Genomic DNA, 21,064 nt, shown 5'->3' on the forward strand with positions numbered 1-21,064 from the left:
GTTTTTCATATAAGGCCTTTATTATGTTGAGGTGTGTTCTCTCTAGACCTACTTTGCAGAGGTTTTTTTATCATAAAGGGATGTTGTACTTTGTCAAATGCTTTTTCTGCATCCTTTGAAATGATCGTGTGGTTTTTATCCTTTCTCATATTGATTGTATCACTTTCATTGTTTTTGCAAATATTGAACCACACTTGTATCCTGGGAATAAGTCCCACTTGATCATGGCAGGTGATTTTTTTTAATATATTGTTGGATTCGGTTTGCTAATATTTTCTTGAGGATTTTTGTATCTATATTCATGAGAGAGATTGGTCTGTAGTTGTCTTTTTTGTGGTGTATTTATATGGTTTTGGTATCAGGATGAAACTGGCCTCATAGAATGAATTTGGAAGTTTTCTTTTCTATTTTTTGGAATAGTTTGAGAAGAATAGGTATTAACTCTTCTTTAAATGTTTGCTAGAATTTGCCTGTGAAGGTGTCTGGTCCTAGACTTTGGTTTGTTGGGAGTTTTTTGATTACTGAATGAATTTCAGTATTTGTAATTGGTCTGTTGAAATTTTCTATTCCTGTTTTAGCTTTGGTAGGTTATATGTTTCTAAGAATTGATCCATTTCTTCTAAGTTGTACAATTTATTGGTATATAGATTTTCGTAATATTCTCTTACAGTTGGTGTTGGTTGTTATTTCTCCTCTTAGTGATTTTGTTGTTTTGATGAGTGTGGCTAGAGGTTTATCAATTTTGTTGGTCTTTTCAAAAAACCAGTTCCTGGTTTCATTGACCTGTTCTGTTGTTTCTTTAGTTTCTGTATCATTTATTTCTGCTCTAACCTTTATTATTTCCTTACTTTTACTGGTTTTGGGTTTTGTTTGTTCTTCTTTTACTAGCTCTTTAAAGTGTAAGGTCAAATTGTTTGAGATTTTTCTTGCTTCTTGAGGTAGGCCTGTATTGCTATAATCTTCCTCCTTAGAACCACTTTTGCTGCATCCCAAAGATTTTGGACCATTGTGTTTTCATTTTCATTTGTTTCTGTGTAATTTTTGATTTCTTTGATTTCTTGGTTAACCCGTTCATTGTTTAGTAGCATGTTATTTAACCTCCATGTATTTGTGCTGTTTCCAGATTTTTTTCTTGTGGTTGATTTCTAGTTTTATAGCGTTGTGGTGAGAAAAGATGCATGATATGACTGCAGCTTTTTTTAATTTGTTGAGACTTGTTTTGTGACTTAATATGTGATCTGTTCTGAAGACTGTTCCATGTGCACTTGAAAAGAATGTGTATTCTGTTTTAGGATGGAATGTTCTAAATATGTATGTTAAGTCCATCTGGTTCAGTGTCATTCAAAGCCACTTGTTTCCTTGTTGATTTTCTCCTTGGGTGATCTGTGCATTGATGTCCGTGGGGTATTAAAGTCCCCTACTATTATTTTATTACTGTTAATTATTTCCTTTATGTTTGTTATTACTGTTTTATGTATTTGTATTCTCCCATATTGGATGCATAAATATTCACAGTTGTTACATCCTCTTGTTCGATTGTCCCTTTTATATAGTGTTCTTTTTGATTTCTTGTTAGTCTTTGTTTTAAAGTCTTGTTCTGATATAAGTATTGCTACCCCAGCTTTCTTTTAACATCCATTTGCATGATAAATGTTTCTCCATCTCCTTACTTTCAAAATGCAGGTGTCTTTCAGTCTGAATTGAATCTCTTGTAGGCAGCATATAGATGGATCTTGTTTTTTACCCACTCTGTCTCTTTTGATTGGAGCATTTAGTCCATTGACGCTCATAATTATAGATATATATTTATTGCCATTTTGTTACTTGTTTTGTGGTTGTTTCTATAGATTTTCTCTGATACTTCTCTTGCTCTTTCATGGTTTGTTGGTTTTCTTTAGCGATATACTTGGATCCCCTTATTTTTTTTCTTTTTTTAAAGATTGTATTTATTTGACAGAGAGAGAGACAGTGAGAGAGGGAACACAAGCAGGGGGAGTGGGAGAAGGAGGAGCAGGCTTCCCATGGAACAGGGAGCCCGCTGTGGGGCTCGATCCCAGGACCCTGGGATCATGACCTGAGCCGAAGGCAGACACTTAACGACTGAGCCACCCAGGCATGCCGGATCCCTTTATTCTTTATCTATTACTGGTTTTTTATTTGTGTATTAGGTTTGTATATAACATCTTCTGCATATAGCAGTCTATATTAAGTTGATGGTCACTTAAGTTTGAACCCATTCTTTACTCCTCTCCCCCTCACGATTTAGGTATATGCTGTCATACTTTATATCTTTTATTTTGTGAATCCCTTGACTGATTTTCAGAAGTATACTTATTTTACTGCTTTTGTGCTTCCTACTTTTCTTACTCCTATTTATGGTCTTTCCACTCGAAGAGTCCCCTTTAACATTTCTTGTAGGTCTGCTTAATGGTCATGAATTCCTTTAACTTTTGTTTGTCTGGGCAACTCTGTCTCTCCTTCTATTCTGAACAATAGCCTTGGTGGATAAAGTATTCTTTGTTGCAGGTTTTTTGCTTTCAGCACTTTGAATATATCATGCCACTCTGTTCTGGCTTGCAGAGTTTCTGCTGAAAAAAATCAGCTGATAGCCTTATGGGGTTTCCCCTTGTATGTAACTGTCTGCTTTTCTCTTGCTGCTTTTAAAATTCTGTCTTTATCACTACTTTTTGTGATTTTAATTACTGTGTGTCTTGGTGTGGACCTCCTTGGATTGATTTTGGTAGGGGCTCTTTGTGCCTCCTGGATCTGGGTTTTTGTTTGTTTCCCCAAATGTGGGAAGTTTTCAGCTATTATTTCTTCAAATAAGTTTTGTGTCCCCTTTTCTCTTTTCTTCTTCTGAGATCCCTATAATATGAATGTTGTTATGCTTGATGGAGTCACTGAGTTCCCTAAGACTATTTAGACTGAAGTCAGTAATTAAGAAGTAGAACTTCAGACAAAAATCGTTTGGAAGGGGTTGGGGGAGACCTTTGGATTTGCTAGTCCATCTTTTCTTTTGCATGTTAAGAAAATGAGAACTACGGATTTAAATGATTTAGCCTGAAGTTGTAGTTAGTTAGTGGTAGAATAAGAATTTCCAGTCTCGGGACACCTGGGTGGCCCAGTCAGTTAAGTGTCTGCCTTCAGCTCAAGTCATGATCTCAGGGTCCTGGGATCGAGCCCCGCATTGGGCTCCCTGCTCAGCAGGAGGCCTGCTTCTCCCTCTCCCACTCCCCCTGCTTGTGTTCCCTCTCTCACTGTGTCTCTCTCTGTCAAATAAATAAATAAAATCTTAAAAAAAAAAAAAAAAGAATGTCCAGTCTCTCCTGACTCCTTGTTTAGTCCTAGATGGCTTGGGCTAGGAAGATCTTGCAGACTTTCTTTAAATGAACACTTCCAGTAGTATAAGGTAATAAAGGTTCTGCCTTTACTAATTCAAACATAGGGCATAAAAAGAAAAGATATACTTGAGTTTTCTTTTTTTTTTTCTTCTTAAGTGGGCTCCACACCCAGTATGGAGCCCAGTTACAGGGCTTGAACTCAGAACCTTGAGATCAAGACCTAAGCTGAGATCAAGAGTCAGGGGCTCAACTGACTGAGTCGCCCAGGTGCCCCAACTTGAGTTTTCTTGTTAACCAGTTTGTGTTAAAATTTTAGGGGCTATTTTAACATTTGTTGTTTAAACATCCTATAAACTAAACTCATTCTGAAAATTTCAGTAACTATTTGCCCTATCTTTTCACCCAAGGCAATTCTTGACCATTAAATATTACCATTTCTATTTGTGGCTGGTTAATGTCAGAAATAATGAGCCATCTCTGATTGGATTTCTGACTCCTGCCAGAATAAAATACTGATATACAAAGATGGAGGAAGAACTACTACTGTATGTGGGATTTACTAGTAAAGTGATTTCTCCCCAACCTTGAGTTTCTATTCAGAGTTCTGGCTAATTCTGAAAATCTATTTTAGCAATTATGTGAATTCAGAGTTCTGGCTAATTCTAAAAGTCTATTTTAGCAATTGTGTGAAATTTGGGAATTGAGAGTAGCTTCTTTCAGGGATATGGGTAGAAAAAAGATTGACAGGTTGAGAAGAGAAAAATCTAAAGAAATGGAGATAATAAAGCAGGTTGCAGAACAGGCATACAGCATTTTGGAATGAAACCTTGGAAAGGAGACAAAGGGAGTTGAAGAAAGTTGAGAGGAGATACAATGTGATAAACTTACTGATAAATGTCCTTATACTTTGAATTTGATTAGATTCTTTGTTTAAAATTAGTTAGTCTATTCTGTACAGGAACCTTTACTGTTACTCAACTTGTTACTTTTTAGGAGAGTAGTAGTATTAATACAGCTATTGAGTCAAATCCTATCCCTAGAAACAGATAGCCTTATAGAAATATCAAAAATTCTGCCAAAATCAAAGTGCATTGTAGAAATTTCTTTGACTTTTTTAAAAACCATTCCTCTGTTGATAGGGAAATTAATTTTAAATGTTTTGGTTACTTGAAATTAGCATTTATTGAGATTTGGCTAAATTAGCCTTTCTTTCTTTCTTTCTTTCTTTCTTTCTTTCTTTCTTTCTTTCTTTCTCTGTTCTGGCTTGCAAAATTTAAAACAAAGTTTCTTTCTTTCTTTTCTTTCTTTTCTTTCTTTTCTTTCTTTTCTTTCTTTTCTTTCTTTTCTTTCTTTTCTCTCTTTTCTCTCTTTTCTCTCTTTTCTCTCTTTTCTTTCTTTTCTTTCTTTCTTTTCTTTCTTTTCTTTCTTTCTTTTCTTTCTTTCTTTTCTTTCTTAGTGCACCTTTAGCTTTGAGTCCTCTGAAATTAGATGTCATCTTAAGTTCAGAGTCATCTTAGAAATGTTTAGCAGAAAAAAGTTGAAATTCAGATGAAGAAAGAATATGTCTCTTTTCTGTGGGGTGACAAATGAGAAGCATATGGTCTCTCTCCTGAATCTGCAACCTAGTTGGGTGTGGAGGGTGATAAGGCAAGTGCACAAATAACCACCACATAATATAAAGCTGATTTGCTCTAAGTGCCATAGAGAGGTACAAAGTTCATAGTCCTCTTGGAGGAAGTAGCATCTAACTTTTTTGTTTAGCAGTTATGCTTAAACTTTTCTTTAGGTTTTTTTTAATTGAGATATAATACACATATACAACATTTTTTTAAAACTTATTTACAGGGTTGTACAACTTCACTATCTGATTCTAGAATAAACTTTTTTAAAACTTTGAGTGTTTTTAGCTGAGGTTGTGCCCTCTAGTTTTCAGGCCGTACCACTCCCTATTGTTTTACATCTGGCTACTGCTGGTATTTATATTGGTCACCTGACTCCTGAAGGCATTATACTCGAGAGAGTTGTTTTTTTATTTTCATTAACCTGGAAGCAAATGCCAAAATTTCCCTAGGAGTGCCAGTGTGGGGAATACTGGCTCTTGTCCTGCATTCTTTTTCCCACTTATATTCCTTTGCCCATCTATGTTCTAATTCCAAGAATGCTCCCCACTTCTGCAGCAGAAGGGATGTGAGGGATGGCTTCTCATTGCCCTCGAGAGGGCTGCTTTAGAATAAAAACCAAACTCTATTTCTTGGTTTACAAATCCTTGAATGATCTGGCCCTCTCTTCCTATCAGACTAATTTTTCTTTCTGTTCCCTGACACACCAGACTTGTACCCTCTACTTGGAAATCTCTTCTCTCTGATCTGTGCATGTTTGATTCCTTCTTGTCACTCATATCTCAGTTTAAATATCACTACTTAAAGAGGCCTTCTCTGTACATCCAGTCTAAAACAGCTACTCTGTCACTTTCCATACAATTCTAATTTAATTACCACCACAGTTGTCATGGGTCTTACTTGTTTTGTTTTTGTTGTTTAATATTTCTCTACCTTGACTAGAATCTAAGTTTATTGTTAGCAGATCCCTTGTTTGTCACCTTTGTAACTATAACCTGAACTTCCCGAACAGTGTTTGGCACATAGTGTGTGCTTAATGTATATTTGTTGAATAAATATTGAATGAAAATGCTTGCTTTGATGGCTCCTGCTCTGGTTCATCTCCCTGTTTCTACCTGTTTCTGTCTTCCAGAAATTTGCCAGAATCTCTGATCTTTGGATGCTTTTGCCATCTCTAGTTTCATTGCCTTTGAGTTTATTCCCTTTTGTAATTGTTTACTGTCATTTTAGTGGGATCTTAGGGAGAGAGAGAGAGAAATGTATTCTCTCGTTCTTTTGACAGGTTGAGATGTTGCAGTCAGGTTGAAAACATGAACAAAGACCAAGTTAAGAAAGCTTGGCTTGTTTTTTGAGAATACCTAAGTAGTTTAGGTTGTTTGAAGGATAGAAAATGAGGTTGAAAATTCGGGTTGAGGCTATGTCAGAGAGGGTGTGAAATCATTTGGTGAAGAGTTTATACTTAATTCAGAATGTCATGGGGAACCCTTGTGGGTGTTTGAGCAGAATCATGGCATGAAAAAAGTTTTTAAGGAAGATTAGTTTGACAGTGATGGATTATGAAAAGAGAGGTAAGTCCATACTATACTGAGGACAGTATAGTATGGATTTGAACCAAGACAGTAGTCACTAAATAAGAAAGAGGGCAAAAGCACGGAAAAATAGTTGAGCCTTCTGAGCCTTCTGGTGCTGACATTGATGAATTGCTCTGTGATAATTAATTACAGTTTAGTGATGTGACTTTTATTTAGATGGATTGTTTGATCGTATGGGGGACTAAATTGAATGTATCTTCTATTAGTAATGTGTTATAAGTGCCTTTCCTAGGATTTTTATGTTTATGAGATAGATGAAACAAAGCAGACATTTCAGCTTTGTTGGATAGGAGTTATTTGGTCAACTCTGGCACTTGCCATCTGGATGTTGCAAGATACAAGTGTCTTACTCCATTTGTTCTCACATTTAATAACAAAATTCTTAAAGCAACTTGAAAACCCATCTTGAAGTCTTTATTTAGCTTAAGCCTTCTTACTTGATTAAATACAATTGACCTTTTGAACAGTGCAGGGACTAGGGGTGCCAACCCCAATGCAGTGAAAAGTCTGAGTATAACTTTTGACTCCCCTAAAATGTAACTAATGGCCTACTGTTGACCAGAAGCCTCATCACTAATGTAAACAGTTGATTAACACATACTTTGTATGTTACGTGTATTGTATACCGTATTCTTACAATAAAGTAAGCTAGAGAAAAGAAAATGTTATTAAAAAATCATAAGAAAAAATACATTTACAGTACTGTATTTATTTTAAAAATCTGTATAAAAATGGACCCACTCAGTTCAACCTGTGTTGTTCACAGGTCAAGTGTACTAGTTTTTTATTTAGAATGAATTCTAATTTCTTCCTGACCTGGTCTGACTTTAACCAATTTTTTTTTTTTTTTTTTTTTTTTACTTAGTTACTTGGTTTTTTCATCTGAAGATTAGAAATGATTGTTTTTGCCTCTGTGAAAAATTATCTGATGAGTAGTTAGTTTTTTAAAGTGGTAAGTTTTTATTTGCATTAAAACTAATTTTATGATGACCAGAATAAGCCCAAAATGTTAACTGAGTAGACAAGCAAATGCAATTTAGGAATGGTAATACATGCATACAGTAATAAAAATCATGTGTTGGGGAAATATGCAGTTGTTTTTCAGGGACCTTACACTGCATTATTTTATTTGGTAAAAATGTTTTTCAGCCTGTATGGTTTTTTTTTCCTTTAAGTTTATTTCTGAATTTTAAATGACACATTAGTTGACATACTGTGTTTTCCTAACTAAACTACAATTTCCTGAGGGCAGATTTTATCTCCCCTCCTACCCTCCCTCCCTCTCTCTCTTTCTAAATTTATTTTCATATAATTTGAAACTTATAGAAAAGTTGTAAGAAGAGTATAAACAACTCCCACATTCCCTTTACCTAGATTCACTTATTGTTTACTTTTTGTCTAATTATTATTCCTCTCTCCCTTTATATGTATTTACACACACTCACATACACACATACCTTTTTTTCCTGAGCCATTTGAAAATGAGTTGCAGACATTGTGCTCCTTTATGACTAAATTCTTCAGTTCATGTTTCCTAAGGGCACAGATACTGTCTTACATAACTACAGTAGTATTATCAAAATTAGGAAATATAACATCGCTATAATACTGTAATCTAATCCACAGCCCATAGTCAAATTTTGGCAATTGTCCCAATAACGTTCTTTATAGCTATGTTTATAAGTTTACATATTTTCTCCGGGTCCAAGATCCAGTCCAGGATCAAGCATTGCATTTAGTTGTCATGTCTCTTTGGTTTCCTTTAAACTGGAACACATCCTCAGCCTTTGTGTTCTTGACCTTTGTGTTTTTTAACCATAGGCCAGTTATTTTGTAAAATGTCTTATGATTTGATTCAGGTAATGCATTTTGTCAGGAATACCACAAAATGATAATGTATCTGCTCAGTGCATAATTTCTCAGGAAGTGTGTGATGTGGGTTTGCCCCAATTAAATTTTATCACTTGGTTAAGGCAGTGTCACCCAGTAATTTGTGGGGAGATATTTTGACAATTTGTAAATAGTCTTATCAAATTTTTACCCATAAGGTTTAGCGTCTGTCAATGATTCTTACCTAAATCAGTTATTACAATGGTTGCAAATGGTGATCTTCTGTCATTTCATCTGTATTAATTCACTGGCATCCTATGAGGAAGAGCTTTCTTTCCCATGTATTTATTTGTATCAGTATGGGTTCGTGGATTCTTATTTTATTCAATGGGTTATCGTTTCTTCCTGTCATAAATGATTTTGATGCTTAAGTTGTCCCATATTAGGCTCTATGGATCTCCTTCAGGCTGGTTTCTATGTCCTTACAACATGTCCCCATCTTTATTGAACACTTTCTAGCACAAGAAGATATTCTAGGATCTCATCTTATTTTTCCCCAGCCCCAACACTTGAATCATTACTCCAAGGGTTCCTGGTTACTTTTTAGGTAGAATATGTATTTAGAAACCAAAAACTGAGTGCTAGGTATGGTAATTGCTACTGGAGTGTCATTGCTACTAGGCCCTTTGAGTGGACCTACCTACAAACACACATGAACATATATCTATCTTTATTTCTACCCTTCCTGTATTTCCTCTATCTCTTTGAAACCTTGAGTTCATAATGATGATTCAAAATATAGCCCAAATGGCTCCTAAGCCACAGGCTACTACTGTCTAGCACTCTCCCTCCAGTTGAAGCTGGAGAGTACATGCACAATATCAGCTATCTCCAAAGATAACTGGTATGTAGGTAGTATAGCCGGAACAGTCCCAAGTGTGGAGCAGAATAAGCAAACATCTCTGGAAGCAGTCATGGAAGCCCCATTTCTACAGATAACTTACAGTGACTGTATGTGTTTCCTAGGACTGCTATAATAACAACTCACCACACTGGGTGGTTTAAAACAACAGAAATGTATTCTCTCACAGTTCTTGAACTTGAAAAGGTGGAATATAAACAAAAGAATATTACACTTACTACTATTATTTGTTTTTGTTTATTGGTTCATTGGGTTTTTTTTTTTTTAGTTGCTCTGTGATTTCAGATTATGGTTTATGCTATACTGTGTAATTAGTAATTATGAGATTGATCGTTAGAACTTCTTATTTATTAGGAATGTTAGGAGTTTCTTTATAGACCATTGAACTTAGATTGGTTTTTTCACTTTAGATAAGGTGTTCCTGTTTGGGGTTTAATAGATTAACAATATCCAATATTATGAAAAATCCAATGTAAATAAAGAAACAGATATGGTTCCTTCTGCTGTGAAAGGAATTCCTTTGCCAGGGGTGCATTTAAGTGCTTGATAAAGAAAACATTAACAAATCACCTTGATTTGATTTATCTTGTTTGTTTTTATGCTTCCTTATGTGATCTTTAGTAATCTTAGAGTTAATGTACATGATAATGAACAGGATGTGTTAGTTACATCTTGGGTTGTCAAAAACTGAAACACAAATAAAGGAGTTAGCATAAGGGGTGAATCACCTCCCCTAGTATTTCTTTTCCTCTAGGTAAGGAAAGATGGCCAGCCCACAAATAGTACACCTCTCTTGTTTACTAGGGATGTTTCGTTCCATGTAGAAACTACAAAACTTAGTTATGTCAGCTCACTCCCAGAGGACTAGGCCATACAAGTTTCCTGATGGCCAGTTTACTCAGATTGCTCCTATGAAGCCTTGGAATAACAAGTTGCTTCCTTCTTAGTCCTCTTTCAACACTTCAGAGACTATAGCTTCCTTTAAATTTGCTTCATGCACAGGGCTACAAAAGGAACTTTGTTCGTAGAGAATTTTTTAATCAAGATACTTCAGTGTTTACCATCTCTCCCACAGTTAGGATTAATGTTCTTTGAAATCATAGAATGTATTTTTTGCCGCCTTTGTATCCTGTACAATACTTGACATAATGCTGTTTGTAGGCAAGTGTTGGACCCTAAGTAAAACTTGGGCCATTTCTGTGGAGGACCACTACCCTTAACAGAGAAAACTTCAGTGATCGATTTACAAAAAGCAACTTTTGACTTTTTTTTTTTTTTTTTACTTAAATGCTCTATAAATTAATAAAATACCAAGTGGTGCTTATTCAAGAATAGGCACACAATGGAAAAGGATCCTCAGAAAAAGAACCTGGTGTATATATAGAACATAAATATATAAATTTAAAAGAATTAAATTTTGGGAAAAATCAATTTAAGGTTCTCTAATGCCAAACTAAGCTACCTATGTTAAATGTAATAACTACAGAAAAGAATGACTAATAAAATAAAACTAAAAATTTACAAAAACATTTCTCTGATTTCTGAGTCAAGAAGAATTTACTGACCAAAACAGTGCAACAGTTGGCCCGGAAAAGAATTCACACATTTGATAACTTAAAAAAATAAAACTTTTAGCAGTATCTTAAAAAAAACACACACAAAAAACAAAACAAACAAACAAAAGACCATCCAAAATTAAAAGATAAAACCTGAGGAAAATGTTATATATACAACACACTTAATATCTTGATTCTGTGAAAAACTCATATAAATTCAGTTGGTTCATTAAATTCCCAATTTCCATCTGGGCAGTTTACAAATGATGTCATTTAATTCACAGCAGAACTGTATTCTGTGTTGAGGAGTTGTAGGTCAAGAGAGAAGTAAATCAAGCACACCTCTCTCTGGGTGCCCTAGTCAGATGAATAGTTAATGGCCCTTCATCCCCCACAGTTCTCACTTCATTTTATATTATATTGTGTCCTATTTCTCTCCTTTTCCTTCTCTGCTCTGACTTCCTCCCTCCTCCTTTTGGTGAGTCTTCTTCCTCTTTTTGTGCCTTACTAATTTTAACAGAGTTTTTTTCTTACTGTTTCTTTTGTCTGATTTAGGTTTCCTTCCTCCTGCTTTATTTTGCAAGAGTTGTATCTTGCACAATTGGGAGCACTCCTTGAACCTGGAAGTTTTTATAGCCTCCCTTCTCTAATACCTGTTTTTCTTTGGAATTATCAGAGTAGAGCAGCATAGGAATTTTTTCAAAAACTGTTTTTGTGATAGAGTTACTGAAACATAACGGCATAAAGAACTAAAAATTATATCTAAATGAATAACTCGAAGAAGCATGGAACTGTGGTAACGAGGGTATGTTAATGAAGGAATTTTGTCACTGCCTAATTTTTTTTTTTTAAGATTTTATTTATTTGACAGAGAGAGACACAGTGAGAGAGGGAATACAAGCAGGGGGAGTGGGAGAGGGAGAAGCAGGCTCCCCGCAGAGCAGGGAGCCTGATGCGGGGCTCGATTCCAGGACGCTGGGATCATGACCTGAGCCAAAGGCAGGCGCTTAACGACTGAGCCACCCAGGCGCCCCTCACTGCCTAATTTCTTAATGGGCTTTGGGAGTACATGTCTTATTTTGCTTTTAGCCAAATTGTGGTTGTGTGAAACTGCATTAATTTTGTCTTGCCAAGTCCTCCCAGTAATTATAACACAACACACTGCAGCAGTTGTCAGACTTCAGTAGGCATAAGGAATACCTGGGGTGACTTGTTAAAAATGTCCCAGGACCCTAGAAATTAGTATTTGGTAGATCTTGGACAGGCCATTTTTAAAACTGGCTTTACAAGAACCACCCCAGATAATTTTGATGTAGATCATTAGTAGACCACAATTGGGAATACCTTGCCATAGAGCATCAAGGCCAAACTCTTTGATATGGCTTATAATTTTGCCCCTAATTCCTCTCCAGCCCCATTTTTCCATGGGTCTACACCACAAATCTTATGCATTAGAAATGTTAAGTCATTAGAGTTCTCAACAAGTCTTACTTTGTCACAGCTTTATACCCTTCCACATACTGGTCCCTTCACCTAAAACACCCTTCCCTTTCTTTGCCTTGCACATTCATTCTTCAGGTCTGGACTGAAGCGTCATCCCTTTCTTCTCTCCTCAAACTAAGTTAAACCACAGTCACATAACATACCTCTGTTAAAGCACTTAATGCTGTTTTATCATCGTTGGTTCCCTTGTCTGTCCCCTACTAGATTATATATTCCTTTTTTTTTTTAAGATTTTATTTATTTGTCAGAGAGAGCACAAGCAGGGGGAGCAGCTGGCAGAGGGAGAAGCAGGCTCCCCGCTGAGCAAGGAGCCAGATGGGGGGACTTGATCCCAGGACCCTGCCTCAGCCACCCAGGCGTCCCTAGATTATATATTCCTTAAAGACAGAGCCTATCATGTCCATCTCTCTTCCCCCAGTTTCTGGCACATAGTAGATGTACAGCAAATATTAAATCAAATCTTCTCTTGCCTTTTTGGGATATTGAGCCTGTTAGACCAGGAGAAATGCTATAGTGGCAGCTTTGCACCTCCTCCTGCATTCTGAGTTTTCATGTGGTTTATACTTATTTTTACAAAAAAAAAATTTTTGAATTGTTAAAGGAACAAAAGGAGTTCAGTAATAAATAAGGCACCCTCATTCATTACCATGTATTTTTCTTGCCACTCTCTAGGTGACTTGTGTAAGTTGTAGTCCTTCTGAGGACTTCAATTTCCATTTCTATAATTATCTCTACATAATATTTACAGTAGCCTTCTATTGGTCTTTCTCTTCTCTAGTAACTCTTACACAGGTATTGTGTCCTCTGACTAAAATAGTATTTCTCTCCCTACCCTTTCACTTCTATGTTTAAGAATATGGTTGCCTTCTGGGGAAAAGGATAGACCTGGCTTTCAAGGTTATCTATATCACCTTAGTCCTTGACTTTTAAATCTCACTTTTTCCTCTTGTCTTATTTGAGTCAATCTCATGATTATTTTATTTGCAGTTTCTGCTGTTGTCATTTCTAGTCAGGGCGTTATGTTGGGGAAATTCAGATTTAGAATTATGATCTAATTGGAGACAGATATCAATATATAATAGAGGATGAATTTCTGTACCAGGTTTGCTGTCTTTAACAGTACAGAGCCTATAAGAAAATTTTTGGGGGGTGCCTGGGTGGCTCAGTTGGTTAAGCGACTGCCTTCAGCTCAGGTCATGATCCTGGAGTCCCGGGATCGAGTCCCGCATCGGGCTCCCTGCTCAGCAGGAGGTCTGCTTCTCCCTCTGACCCTCTTCCCTCTTGTGCTCTCTATCTCTCATTCTTTCTCTCTCAGATAAATAAATAAAATCTTTAAAAAAAAATTTGGGGGGTGCTCTCATTTGGTGTGTGTAGTAATCAGAAATGATGCCATTTCTGGGGGTAGGAGAATAAGGATCAACTTCAGCTTCTAGAGAAGGAAGAATGCTGTTTTAGGGTGTAGATCTGTTTAGAAATGTTGTAGGACCTAAGTTTTTTTGGAAAAGTCTGAATAAGTGTCTTAATTTTTATAAAATAACCCACATGGAGACAAATTCAAGGATGGAAAAAATTGACAAAGATTACATAAATAGTAAAAGTCAAATAGTTGCTTCAGAATTTCCATTTATTTAATGACTCTCTGTTATTACTCCCTAGCCATATTTTCCTCTACTTTGATCTGCAGTAGTCTAGGTAAAATAAAAGTATTAATGAAAATATTTAAAGAGATACTTAAAAATCCAAATAATTATTGGGTTTGAATAGGAAAAGCTCAAAAACCCAGCAGTCTTTGATGTGGAGTCTATAGTTCCATTTAGCACCGTAATAATTTAAAAAACCCATTCATTTTGAACTGTTTTGCTTATGCTCTGAAAAACTATATGCAAAATTATATTCCTATTTCATTCTTTCCAGTATAGCTTCCTTATGGGCAATTATAATATGTGCTCAGAAGGGAAGTGCAGAAGGTCTCAAATACACAACCTAACCCTGCACCTAAAGGAGCTGGAGAAAGAACAGCAAATAAAGCCTAAACCCAGCAGGAGAAGAGAAATAATAAAGATCAGAGCAGAAATCAATGAAATAGAAACCAAAAGAACAGTAGAACAGATCAACGAAACTAGGAGCTGGTTCTTTGAAAGAATTAACAAGATTGACAAACCCCTGGCCAGACTGATCAAAAAGAAAAGAGAAATGACCCAAATCAACAAAATCATGAATGAAAGAGGAGAGATCACAACCAACACCAAAGAAATACAAACAATTATAAGAACATATTATGAGCAACTCTATGCCAGCAAATTAGATAATCTGGAAGAAATGGGTGCATTCCTAGAGATGTATCAACTACCAAAACTGAACCAGGAAGAAATAGAAAACCTGAACAGACCTATAACCACTGAGGAAATTGAAGCAGTCATCAAAAATCTCCCAAGAAACAAAAGCCCAGGGCCAGATGGCTTCCCAGGGGAATTCTATCAGACATTTAAAGAAGAATTAATACCTATTCTCCTGAAACTGTTCCAAAAAATAGAAATGGAAGGAAAACTTCCAAATTCATTTTATGAGGCCACCATTACCTTGATCCCAAAACCAGACAAAGACCCCATCAAAAAGGAGAATTACAGACCAATATCCTTGATGAACATGGATGCAAAAATTCTCACCAAAATCCTAGCCAATAGGATCCAACAGTACACCAAAAGGATTATTCACCACGACCAAGTGGGATTTATCCCTGGGCTGCAAGGCTGGTTCAACATCCGCAAATCAATCAACGTGATACAATACATTAACAAAAGAAAGAACAAGAATCAAATGATCCTCTCAATAGATGCAGAAAAAGCATCTGACAAAGTACAGCATCCTTTCTTGATCAAAACTCTTCAGAGTATAGGGATAGAGGGTACATCCCTCAATATCATAAAAGCCATCTACGAAAAACCTACAGCAAATATCATTCTCAATGGGGAAAAGCTGAGAGCTTTTCCCCTAAGGTCAGGAACGCGGCAGGGATGTCCACTCTCACCACTGCTATTCAACATAGTATTGGAAGTTCTAGCTGCAGCAATCAGACAACAAAAAGAAATCAAAGGCATCCAAATCGGCAAAGAGGAAGTCAAACTCTCACTCTTTGCAGATGATATGATACTGTATGTGGAAAACCCAAAAGACTCCACCCCAAAACTGCTAGAACTCATACAGGAATTCAGTCAAGTAGCAGGCTATAAAATCAATGCACAGAAATCAGTGGCATTCCTATACACCAACAAGACAGAAGAGAGACAAATCAAGGAGTCGATCCCATTCACAATTGCACCCAAAACCATAAGATACCTAGGAATAAATTTAACCAAAGAGGCAAAGGATCGGTACTCAGAAAACTATACAATACTCAGGAAAGAAATTGAAGAAGACACAAAGAAATGGAAAAACGTTCCATGCTCATGGATTGGGAGAACCAACATTGTGAAGATGTCAGTGCTACCTAGAGCAATTTACACATTCAATGCAATCCCCATCAAAATACCATCCACTTTTTTCAAAGAAATGGAACAAATAATCCTAAAATTTGTATGGAACCAGAAGAGACCCCGAATAGCCAGAGGAATATTGAAAAAGAAAAGCAAAGCTGGCGGCATCACAATTCCGGACTTCCAGCTCTATTACAAAGCTGTCATCATCAAGACAGTATGATACTGGCACAAAAACAGACACATAGATCAATGGAACAGAATCGAGAGCCCAGAAATGGACCCTCAACTCTATGGTCAACTCATCTTTGACAAAGCAGGAAAGAATGTCCAATGGCAAAAAGACAGTCTCTTCAACAAATGGTGTTGGGAAAATTGGACAGCCACATGCAGAAGAATGAAACTGGACCATTTCCTTACACCACACACAAAAATAGACTCCAAATGGTTGAAAGACCTAAACGTGAGACAGGAGTCCATCAAAATCCTAAAGGAGAACACAGGTAACAACCTCTTCGACCTCAGCCGCAGCAACTTCTTCCTAGAAACATCACCAAAGGCACAGGAAGCCAGGGCAAAAATGAACTATTGGGATTTCATCAAGATAAAAAGCTTTTGCACAGCAAAAGAAACAGTCCACAAAACCAAAAGACAACCGACAGAATGGGAGAAAATATTTGCAAATGACATATCAGATAAAGGGCTAGTATCCAAAATCTATAAAGAACTTATCAAACTCAACACCCTAAGAACAAATAATCCAATCAAGAAATGGGCAGAAAACATGAACAGACATTTTTCCAAAGCAGACATCCAAATGGCCAACAGGCACATGAAAAAGTGCTCAACATCGCTCGGCATCAGGGAAATCCAAATCAAAACCTCAATGAGATACCACCTCACACCAGTCAGAATGGCTAAAATTGACAAGTCAGGGAACGACAGATGTTGGCGGGGATGTGGAGAAAGGGGAACCCTCCTACACTGTTGGTGGGAATGCAAGCTGGTGCAACCACTCTGGAAAACAGTATGGAGGTTCCTCAAACAGTTGAAATTAGAGCTACCATTCAATCCAGCAATTGCACTACTGGGTATTTACCCCAAAGATACAAATGTAGGGACCCGAAGGGGTACGTGCACCCCAATGTTTATAGCAGCAATGTCCACAATAGCCAAACTGTGGAAAGAGCCAAGATGTCCATCGACAGATGAATGGATAAAGAAGTGGTATATATACACAATGGAATATTATGCAGCCATCAAAAGGAATGAGATCTTGCCATTTGCAACGACGTGGATGGAACTGGAGGGTGTTATGTTTAGTGAAATAAGTCAATCAGAGAAAGACATGTATCATATGACCTCACTGATATGAGGAATTCTTAATCTCAGGAACAAACTGAGTGTTACTGGAGTGGTTGGGGGTGGGAGGGATGGGGTGGCTGGGTGATGGACATTGGGGAGGGTATGTGCTATGGTGAGCGCTGTGAACTGTGCAAGACTGTTGAATCACAGATCTGTACTTCTGAAACAAATAACGCAACATGTTTTAAGAAAAAAGAAAAAGAAGAAGATAGCAGGAGAGGAAGAATGAAGGGGAGTAAGTCAGAGGGGGAGACGAACCAGGAGAGATGATGGACTCTGAAAAACAAACTGAGGGTTCTAGAGGGAGGGGGTAGGGGGATGGGTTAGCCTGGTGATGGGTATTAAAGAGGGCACATTCTGCATGGAGCACTGGGTGTTATGAACAAACAATGAATCATGGAACACTACACCAAAACAAATGATGTAATATATGGTGATTAACGTAACAATAAAAATTTTTTAAAAAAAGGGAAGTGCAGGCATAAGTTTCATTATCTCAAAGCAGAATTCCTCCTAGAATATTTTAGCTTCTGGGTTATTCCAGTGTGTTTAGTTTTAAAGATTAGGGAGGAAGAGGAAGTTGACTTTTACAATTCCCAGTTCTGTTGCTTGTTGGCCTTCATTATGAAGACTGGATATTCCTGCTCCTCGGTATTCTCAAACTAGCAACTATCATTTGAGTAATTAAGTTACCTGGTCAGATGAGGGGTTTTTTTTTTGTACTAACATTTTGTTTTCCTGGGTAGAATAATGAAGTATGAGATAGTTCTGTAAATAGTTCATTAATGAATAAAAATCCTACAACTAGTATTAACACAAACGAATTATAAAAACCAAATCTCTTTAAGAGTCAGATGTATGATTTGGGGAATTGGTGGATATATTTTCCATTTGTCAAGAGAATTCCCTGATTTATACATGCTTTGAGAGTGAAATTAAGAAATGAGAATTAACAGTTTACATTAGAGATATTGATAAACTGTGATCCTTTGTAGTATTAAGCTTAAGAAAATTATTTCCCTTAAGTGATTAAATGGGATTGGATCTGATTTTCCATATCGTTAGAACTAAGTTCAGTTTGATTTTTTTTTTTTTTAAGATTTTATTTATTTGTTAGAGAGCACAAGCAGGGGGAGTGACAGGCAGAGGAAGAAGCAGGCTTCCCACTGAGCAAGGAGCCCGATGTGGGACTTCATCCCAGGACCCTGGGATCATGACCTGAGCCGAAGGCAGACGCTTAACTGAGCCACCTAAGCGTCCCAGTTCAGATTGATTTTGCAACACTATTTGACCCATTCTGCAAAATTTTATATAGTAAAATAAGGTTTAACATTTAGCTTCATGACATCCCATTAGATAATTAAATTCCTCACATAGCTCAAAACCACATTTTAAGGATCACAATTACTTTTGTTGATTGTTGCTTTGGAGGTGTAATATGTACAAATTCTTATTTAAGATTAAGGATATCTTTAATCTCTGAGGAATTGTTTAAACCAATAGGTAGTATTCCAAATATTGCCTAGATCCACTGGAACAAAATTTGTGTTTCAGAAATGTGCATCAAGAGCATGGAATATAGAATGATGATATTCATTGTGTCCTTGGGAAAGTTAATAGGTATTATTCCAAGTTGAAGGGAAAGGATTTGTGGTCAAATTACTTTGGAATATGTTGGTTTAAGCAAAGGTAGTAGGCTTTACTAAAGATTTCTCAGAGAGAGACAAACCAAGAAACAGACTCTTAGCTATAGAGAACAAACTGATAGTTACCAGAGGGGAGGTGAGTGAGGGGATGGGTGAGATAGGTGATGGGGATGAAGGAGCGCACTTGCTGTGATGAGCACTGGGTGATGCATGGAATTGCTGGATCACTACAATGTATGGCTGAAACTAATATTATACTGTATGTTACCTATACCGGAATTTTAAAAAAGATTCTCAGAGATTGTGTTTAATATTGAAATATTTTATATTAATCAGATTAATCTTTAAGAACTTTAAGTATCTGCTCATTCACTGCTCTACTTTGTTTTGTGTAATCTTTTCTTCGCTTCACAAAACAATATGCAGGTTCCATGTCAGATACCACATTATTAGTGAGAAGAAAGAAAATAATCTCTTCTTTCAAGTATTTATACTTGAAAAGTCACCACATATAGGAAATTTTGTATATGAATTTAAAGTTTTCAATTCTGGTTTTCTGAAGTTTATTTCAGTTCTGGTTCCTTGGATTTTGTCAGAACTGATGAGAAAGTAAGGTAGAAAGAACACTATAAGAGGAGGAACTAATTCAACAGACTAAACTAGATTAAAAATTTTGTCTTCTCTGAAGTGCTTTTTGGACTAAGGTTTTGCAAGTTATACTTATTTGTAAATAGATTGTTACAGAGTAAGTGAGATAATGTGCTGGATTGAAGTCTTGAAATTATTTGTGGTTTTTGGAGTGTTAACAGGATCTGTGAGTGGAGAAAACTGCACTTCTATAATATCCTCTGATTAATGGGAGGGCTCTGCAATTTTAAAATTATTGTTACTTGCGATTCTGGTCAAAATCTGATACATTCTTTTCTTTTACAATTTCCTAAAAATTTGAGACTTAATTACTCATCCCTACTCATTTGTCAACCCTGTCTCCATTAATGACTTCTAATTTCCTTGCATAATATAATCTCTAGTTTGGAAGGTTTCACTCCAGAGAGTTACAATATACATGTGCTGCATAATTTTTCAAGTTTAACCTCTTAAACTTCATTCTGTACAAATGTCTATATTTCAGATGGATCAGTTATCAGATGAAGAAATTGACCATGGTGCTGAAGAAGACAGTGATAAGGAAGATCAGGACCTGGACAAAATGTTTGGAGCCTGGCTAGGGGAGCTAGACAAACTCACTCAGGTTAGAAATCGTGCTTGAAAAATTGTTCGAAGATTTTAAATCATCACTGTGTGCTAAAAGTTTACTGTGTAGACATAGGGATATGGATATAGGTTCCATTTTTAAATACTGCTATAAAGGGAAATTGTCCAAAATGTTAACAGGAAAATGAGTGGTAACTCTAGAACACAAGGTATTATCTTATGTGGTTATTTAAAGGAGTCTAAAAACAAAAAAATACCTGTGACAAGAGATTCTGTTCCTCTAGAGGGATTATTTAAAATCTGTTTTGTAAACTGAGACTGCTGGCTAAAAAGGTTTAAAACCCAAAATCTAAAAGTCTAAATTTTAGCAAATCCTATTCCATAACTTAATAAATGTGAATATTTACTACATTTTACAACATAAGTAATATCCTCACATGCAAGTATTTTCTATTACATAATTCTAGACTATGTACAAAATTTCATTTCTGGCTTCATTATAAAACCATGGCAAAGCTTTTTTAATCTTGTTTTATTGGATCTTAGGTTTAAAAAAGATGGAATAGTAACTCTATGCTATTTTACTGCAGATGGCTTTTCTAGTGGTTTGGTACTTATATTCTTCCCAGTATTTTAAATTCCTTGCCATATAAAGTGAAGAGTCACTCACCAAAAATGTTGGCTCGTAAACTAATGCTGTGACTGTTTTTTTTTTTTTAATTGTATAAATCTGTCTTTAGAGACAAAACAGATTAACCATTGTGTAATGGTGGCTCACTGCTAACAAGTTGCTTTTTAACACTTCAGATGTTTTCAAAAAATATTTTATGTACTTTATTAGTGGCTAAAACCTCAAGTTTGTTTGTTTTGTTATTTTAGTTTATTACCAAGTGTCATCTGTGCATCCACCCATATCACACATACCATGTTAATGGGATTTTCAACTTTATATTAAATTGAGTTTACATTTTAAGTGGTTGGTGAATCTTTTAAAATCATTGT

At 36.2% G+C, this 21,064-nt stretch overlaps 1 protein-coding gene across 5 annotated transcripts in view; it reads left to right on the forward strand.

Annotated features, from left to right (window-relative positions):
• The window catches only part of RAPH1 (Ras association (RalGDS/AF-6) and pleckstrin homology domains 1), an 84,225-nt gene that overhangs the window by 15,606 nt on the left and 47,555 nt on the right, over positions 1–21,064 (forward strand). For all 5 annotated transcript variants that reach the window (XM_073879705.1, XM_073879709.1, XM_073879712.1 and 2 more), the window contains exon 2: positions 19,980–20,099. In XM_073879705.1, coding sequence (XP_073735806.1) covers positions 19,980–20,099 — 120 coding nt within the window. The remainder of the gene's footprint in view (positions 1–19,979; positions 20,100–21,064) is intronic.

The sequence above is a fragment of the Callorhinus ursinus genome, unplaced genomic scaffold (assembly GCF_003265705.2).
Source record: "Callorhinus ursinus isolate GAN/ISIS: 27379988/994484 unplaced genomic scaffold, GSC_fseal_2.0 scaffold2, whole genome shotgun sequence".
Lineage (NCBI taxonomy): Eukaryota > Metazoa > Chordata > Mammalia > Carnivora > Otariidae > Callorhinus > Callorhinus ursinus.